Source organism: Trachypithecus francoisi, unplaced genomic scaffold (assembly GCF_009764315.1).
Source record: "Trachypithecus francoisi isolate TF-2019V2 unplaced genomic scaffold, Tfra_2.0 Lachesis_group8, whole genome shotgun sequence".
Taxonomy (NCBI): domain Eukaryota; kingdom Metazoa; phylum Chordata; class Mammalia; order Primates; family Cercopithecidae; genus Trachypithecus; species Trachypithecus francoisi.
In genome coordinates, this window is record NW_022681473.1 from 67,292,330 (window position 1) to 67,300,002 (window position 7,673).

A 7,673-nucleotide genomic window follows, 5' to 3' on the forward strand; every position below is an offset into this window, starting at 1 on the left:
ACCCGGAAGGCGGAGCTTGCAGTGAGCTGAGATCCGGCCACTGCACTCCAGCCCGGGCGACAGAGCGAGACTCCGTCTCAAAAAAAAAAAAAAAAAAGAAACGTTTAAAGCAGTGGAAGCACTGTTTAAATAAATATGCCAGGCCAGGCGTGGTGGCTCATGCTGTAATCCCAGCACTTTAGGAGGCTGAGGTGGGTGGATCACGAGGTCAGGAGATCGAGACTATCCTGGCTAATACGGTGAAACCCCGTTTCTACTAAAAATACAAAAAATTAGCCGGGCATGGTGGCGGGCGCCTGTACTCCCAGCTACTTGGGAGGCTGAGGCAGGAGAATGGCATGAACCTCGGAGGCGGAGCTTGCAGTGAGCCGAGATCACGCCACTGCACTCCAGCCTGGGCTACAAAGTGAGATTCTGTCTCAAAAAATAAAATGAATAAATAAATAAATAAATATGCCCACCCAGGTTGACATCTTGGAAGAGGATAACTCTAAGTTTGGTTGTATAATTTCTGCTGTGTTTAAGAAAAATTACTTAACTTGTGAGACATTGTGAAAAGGACACTGGACTTGGTAAAGATACAGATGGGATTATAATGTTGGTCAGGTGAGACATGTTGTTGCATTGGTGAAATTATAAATTGATTTTTTTTCTCAGAGCAATTTGGCAATGAGCATCACGAAGCTTTAAAGAGTTTAAACCGGGCTGGGCGCAGTGGCTCACACCTGTAATCCCAACACTTTGGGAGGCTGAGGTGAGCAGATCACAAGTCAGGAGTTCGAGACCAGCCTGGTCAATATCGTAAAACTCCGTTGCTACTAAAAATACAAAAATTAGCTGGCTATGGTGGTGCATGCCTGTAATCCCAGCTACTCGGGAGGCTGAGGCAGGAGCCTCGCTTGAACCCGGGAGGTGGAAGTTGCAGTGAGCTGAGATCGTGCCACTACACTCCAGCCTGGGCGACAGAGCAAGACTCCCTCTCAAAAAAAAAAAAAAAAAAAGTTTAAACCAGTTGACCTAGGAATGAATCTTCTAGGAAGATTTCTTAGGAATCTTTCTTAGGAAAACAGTCAGAGATGCAGACAAAGATTTATGTAACAGCTATTCATTGCAGACTTTTTTGTAAAAATAGTAAAAAGAAGGAAATAACCCAAATATCCCACAATGGAGAAATTGTTAAGAAAATTATGGCATACTCTTTAAGAGAAATAATGCAGCTATTTAAGATGATGTTTTTAAAGAACTGTCAATGATGTCTGAAGATGTTCACAATAAGATAGGTGATAAAATCAGACTGTAAAACCACATGCATTATATGGTCCCATTTTTACTTTCTGTATGCTAAAAAAAAGCCCTCAAGATATATTCAAAACATTACCAGTGGTTTGATCTGGGTGATGAAATTATAAGTGATTTTCAATTTGCTTCATTATGCTTTTATATATATAATTTTTATTATTATAACTGTAAATATTATTTTTGTAGTTAGAAAATATGTATAATGAACATTAAAATTACTTTTTAAGAAAAAAAGAAATGTGTTTTACTGGGAGAAAAGAGATCTGTCCCCGGGGTTCTGATGGTTTAGTGGAGGAAATGAGACACGTACACAGATACGTTTATTACAAGGCAGTAAGGGCTATCATGGAGGTTTTATCAAGTGTGGAGGAAAGGATTAGCTCTGCCTGGGAGGGTTGAAAGTTAGTGAAAAGAGGTAACATTTGTTCAGGCCTTGAAGGATGAATAGGGGTCCTCTAGGGCTTTGTAAACTGTGAAGCACTATCTAAGTGTAAGTTAGTCTTTGACTTTTATGATTACTGTCAAGGCTTACCTCATATAAAGCTCTCTTTCTTGTCTCTTTCCCATGCTCCCTGAAGCCCAGGATCCCTGGGACAGGAAGCAGCAGTAGTTAAACAGTCACACATCAGTGCTCCAGCAAGTGAACTGAGGTGCATCCAACTAAGGAGCAGATCCAGGACCAGAGGAAATAAAATTATCTGGGAGCAGGGCCAGGAAGGTGCTGGTGGGTAAACAGTTCCCCCTTATTTGCCACCCTGTGGTAAGGCTGGCTTTGCTCGAGGCCTCCACCCTGAGATTTGGGGCCATCTCCATCTGGGGATGGTAAAACCTGCGAACTAGCATCACACAGCAGTCTATGATTTACATTGGCAGGAAATGGTGCGTCAGATGTCCTTACAGCCTCCAGACAGGGTGGAGTGGAAAGGAGGGGTGTGAGTGAGGGGATCAGGAAGGGTGACAAGAGATTATTTGTTCGGGAGAAATTCTCAGAAGCTCAAGACTGAAAGGGACTTAAAAGTTCTATGGTTTAATCCTCCCGATCCCCTTCCTAGCATCCCTATCACATTGTCATTCTTCCTGGGTGCATCTCAGAGGCCACCTCTTCTATGACCTTCCACTTCAGTTCCTCTGGCCTATGCTTCAGGCATTTCCCATTATTCAATTGTACAAAAGAAAATTCAGTGTCTGCTGCGTGCCAGGCACTGTGCTTAGAATAGGTCCTCAATTTCAGTATGCCGTCCTGTGCCTCCTGTTGTTTATTTATTTATGCAACAAATGTATACTGAATGCCTACTATATGCCAGGCAATGTTCTAGATGTTGTAACAGAGTGGAGGAGAATACAGCCAGGATCTCAGGCTGTCACGGACCTGTCATTCTAGTAGGAGAGATATACAATAAACAAACGAAAACATAAAATATCGGGTTATAAATGTCAAGGAGCCAGCTTTGGGAAAATTTAGGGGAAGAACTTTCTATACAAAGAGAACAGCTAATTCCAAGATTCTATGGGGGTAACCCCTGTTTGCTCTAGGAACAAAAGGAAGGAAACTGTGGCCTTGTGCATGGAAAATGCTTCCTTCTTTATCTGTAAATGAAAATCTTCTTATGTGTCAGGACGTAGTTCCAGCATTGCCTCTTTAGGCAAATCTATCCTGATTTCCCAGGTAGAAGTGACCCCTATCTCCTTTTCTCCTCATTGCTCCCCGAGTAGATTTCTGTGAACACACCTGTGACACTTTGCCATTCTTACCACCTTAAATCACTATGACTCCCTAGTGGACCTCAGTCTCATTCAAGGGCAGGACTGAGCTTCCTATCTAAATCCCTAATGTCCAGGATAGAGCCTGGCATAGAGTCTGTGATCAGTAATGGTTTGTTCCTTGAATACTGAACTGTCACCCAGCACCCTATCAGAGCCTCACTAGTGATGCTTATTCGGAATTGGCAACAATTTATTGATCAGTGCCAGGCCCTGTGCTGGGTACTTTCCACCCTGCTCATTCTTATAAGTCTCACAGTCGACATGTGCAGTAAGTATCATTATTTTATTCTATAATTAAAACTCAGGCCAGACTCAGTGGCTCATGCCTGTAATCCCAGCACTTTGGGAGGCTGAGGCAGGAGGATCGCTTGAACCCAAGAGTTCAAGACCAGCCTGGGCAACAGAGTAAGACCCCATCTCTAAAAAAAAAAAATAATAATAAGAAAAAGTTGGGTGTGGTAGTGCACGTCTGTAGCCCTAGCTACTCGGGAGGCTGAGATGGGAGGATCACTTGAGCCCAGGAGTTGGAGGCTGCAGTAAGCTGTGATTGCACCACTGCACTCCAGCCTCCCAAAGAGAGAGAAACTTAGAGAATTAAAGTGATTATCTGAGGTGGCTCAGTAAGAAGAAACAGAACTGAGATTTGAACCCAAGTCTTCTTGATGCCAAATCCCAGTGTTTCCTCTTTTATGTGATGTCACTCATCATGCATCAGTTCATCTGTCCTCTCTTTTCTCCTACGTAATCATTCTCCTGGGAGAAGGGTCCTTTTTTTTTTTTCATTCTACTATATTCCTTATGACACCAGAACAGTGCTTTGTATTTAGTACACGGTCAATACATATGTCTTAAATCTCCAAGAGGTAGAAAAGAAAGAATGAATGTGTGAATGAATGCTTCACCCGAAGTGAATCAGTCTCTGGTAACAGTTCATAGGATGGAGATGGGCTGAAGGGAGGCGTTTCTGAGGGGAGGTGCTTTCCCAAATACCTCTAGGCGTCGATTCCAGGAGGGAGAGGTGAGGATGCTGTCTCTGTACTAAAGCACTTGTTTCTTAGAAATCACACCTTTTGCTCAGCTGCATATCTCGGCAGGCAGGCAGGGCAGAGGGGAACATGCATGGCTTCCAATGAGTTGGGAAAATGAGGTTAGGTTTCAATTCAGATACTTATTTGTGTTTTCTAGGTCTGCATAGTCGATGAATTTTCAACGAGCAGTGATTCTGTTCCTCATCTTTCATTGCTTTATGGGACTTCAGGGAATGAAAGCATAACATCCTGCTTTCCCATAAGTTCTCTGGCTGCTACACTGGCACCAATTAAAGACAGGTCTATGCAATTAATCAAAACCAATTTGGAAGCACTCTGGCGCTGTTCCTCTGATGTACTGCCTACTCCACATACAGTAGTTCCTCAGCTGCGGTGATGGAGCCAGGCACATAGGAGCTTTTGATGAACTGGCTGTACCGGCCCCAAGTGTTAACTATGTCATCTGACATGACTAATGAGGCTCCCGACTTGATCCGCATGAGCAGAGCAGCCCTGCTGTCTGGAGGAGGCTCAGTTTCCACAGCCAGCCTGGGAAGAGGCTGCAACGTGCAGGGTACACACTGCATCATGTCAGCTGGAGTCCTGGAGGCCTCTAGTGTTGGAACTGGGAGTCATCCATGGAGAGAGTGATGGAAACTGTGCGCCAGGCTCTGTGTTGGGTGCCAGTGTGAATGTGACCCAATTTAAACTTCTAGCTCAGCCTCCTCATTTTAGACCTGAAAATCAAGACCCAGCAAAAGTGTGAGGCTTGCCAAAGACCTGAACTTTGGAGAGAGAAATGATGGAGAAAGCATGGTCTCTGCCCTGGATGAGAAGTAAATATGTATGAGGGTAACAACTGGGGCCTGGTGCAAGTATACTTCATCAAGGTTAACCATAGGCTTCCTTTCTTCCTCTGCAAACCTTTATCAAGGAGAAGAGTTGCTTGTGCCCTTGTCATCTCAGCATTTCCAAGAGCGTGGAATTTGGAGTCAACAGATCTGGGTTTGAGTCCCAGCCCTACTTTGAGTTGATGTAATCTTGCAAATCACTTCATTTTTCTGAGCCTTGGTTTCCTCAGCTGTAACACTGGAACAGGCCAAATATGCCCAACCAGCCTACCTCCATGAGCCCTTGTGTGACTCAACTGAGTTAATGGGCGTGAAAGTGTAAGTAAGAGCCTCTGCACGTGTTAGTTATTATTCCAGTTATCATCCCCCTAAGGAGCACTGGCTGAAATCTCTGGAATATGGATCCACAGATAGCTTTAACTCTCTTCCTCTTCCTGCCTCTTTCAAATGGACATAAAAACCAATTGGTCATCTGCCTATAATCTCAACAGCTTTCCCAGAGAGCCCGTGCATAGAAAGAGGAAGAATTCAACCATTGTAAATTAATGTCATTCCATACATTGATTGAGCACCTACCACATGCCAGACATTGTGTGAGGGATCAGAGTTGGATAAGACATATTTCTTGGCCACCTTGAGAAGCTCACCATTTAGTAGGAGAAACAGACATGGGCATAAATAATTATAATGTACTGCAGACAAATGCAATTGCCATAGGAAAGATACAAATCAAGTGTTTTGGGAGCCAGAGGATGGAATGATTCATTCCCCAAAAGGAGATTGGAAAAAGGTTCATCAATGAAGTGGTATTGAAGGATGGGCAGGGCTTAGTTCTGTCAGGAAGAATGAGACAGGGCATTCCAGACAGAGAGACCAGCATAGGCAAATGTGTGAAATCTGGAAAGGAATGGCGATCTAAAGGGTAGAATAAAATCAAATGAGGTATGGGGTGTGAGCATGAACCAAAGAAAAATCACTGAACCCCGGGCATAAATGTTGCTGTTTCACTGTTCTCTTTGCTGGCTAAAGTCATCTTGGCCTCTGTTCCTCAGTTAGAGAGAATCCCACACTGGCCCTTCCTCCAGCAAAGCCAAACCCAAGCCCCAGCCAGCAGAGGCGAAACAAATGAACAGGGATCAACAATACCATCAGATGCAAAAATTCTTGAACTGGGAAGTGCCAGGTCACAGGCATACCTCCCCAGCCAGCGTAAGAGCTTGATCAGATGTGGCAATGACACCAACTCTGAAGCATGATGGCAGGGAACTTAAGCCTCTTGGCATGGGTCACACGCTACATTTTTCTCCTTCCCCCCTTCATCCAAAAGGAACTAGCTTCTTCTTTATGAGTGCTGCTGTCAAAATGGCTTTGGAAATCCTAGAGCTGCAGCTGGACTCAAGGCATGGCCATGGGCCACCCCAGGGACTCGTATTTTCTGTCTTTCTATCTTTCATTGTGAATTGTTTTTTTATTGTGCAAATAATACAGTGTTAAGAACGGAAACTTCAAGAAGAGAAAGAGGAAAGAGAGCACCCACTCACACATTATCTGTTTCCATTTCTCCTTACCCCTTCCTGCTGTTGTCCATGGGCATAATTTTTCTGACCACTTTTATTACTGATACAACTATGTATTCTGTTTTTATTGCTTAGCCTTGTATCATACAGTTTTTTTCTCTTTTGCTACTTATTGCCAGCCCGTTGTGTCCACTCTGGCTTAGCATTGTTCTCCCAAGACTGAAGAAATATGCCAGGGGTCATGTAAAGGGACTTTCCACAGGTAACATGATCATCATCGACAACTGGCATCATGTGGCAGAGGAAAAGCACCGACTGCTCTGCCATCATGTTGACTTGGGTTGGAATCTCAGCTCCTCTACTTTGAAACTAGATAGCCCTGAGCAGATCATTCAATCTCTTTGAGCTGCCAGGTCCTCATCTATAAGATGGGGATGGCATTAGTACCATCCTATGATACTGGGCCCAGCAGGCCCGCTGGGTGAGCCCACCTAAATTATGACAGGCATACCAGTCTGCATATTTATTATTCACTGGGTGAATTTGCTATCTTTTACTTAAGTATTCTCCTCTGTCAGGAGGAGTCTGATGAAACTTTTGTTTTTGTCCAGTTTTTCACTATTTCCAATAATGATGCAAAAAAAAAAAAAAAAACCAGTGTGTGCTGCTCACTCTATGCTTTAAAAATTGTATTTTCTCAGAAACAATCCCCAGGAGTAGGATCACTGAGATAGAGGATAGAAACATTTTCAAGGTTTCTGATGTGTATTTCCAAATTGCTTTTTGGATTTGTACCTGTTATGCTGCCACCAATTTGAGGGAGGGGACCACTTGGGCTACATTGGAGGCCGCTGGGCTCTGGTCACAAACTTCTGTCTTTGCTTTATTTCTACCATTGTCTTCTCCTAACATGGCTCCTGAACTTCTCACTCCATGGGACAGTTCATTGTTTGTCCCCAGAATGATGTTCCCATGCTTTTGTGCCTTTGTACTTCCTATTATACTTCACCACCCTTGCCCAAGAATTTTCTTCCTTTAAGATACCCACTCACCTTAGAGTTCAACCTTTGTGGAACTGGGAACTTCTATACTCTCTTCAAGACCCAGCTCAAACACCCCTTTCTCTGTGAACCAGTTCCAATCCCCCCAAGCAGAGTTTGTCACGTTTTATTATAGACCTAGTCCTTTTTATTTTTATTTTTTATTTTAAGGGT

At 43.7% G+C, this 7,673-nt stretch overlaps 1 protein-coding gene across 1 annotated transcript in view; it reads left to right on the forward strand.

Annotated features, from left to right (window-relative positions):
• GVQW3 (GVQW motif containing 3) overlaps nt 1-7,103 on the forward strand; it is a 31,945-nt gene extending 24,842 nt beyond the window's left edge. The window contains exon 2 of the mRNA XM_033208037.1: nt 4,249-7,103. Within this exon, the coding sequence (XP_033063928.1) occupies nt 4,249-4,488 (240 nt within the window). The 3' untranslated portion in view covers nt 4,489-7,103. The remainder of the gene's footprint in view (nt 1-4,248) is intronic.
• The last annotated feature ends 570 nt before the right edge of the window (nt 7,104-7,673 follow it).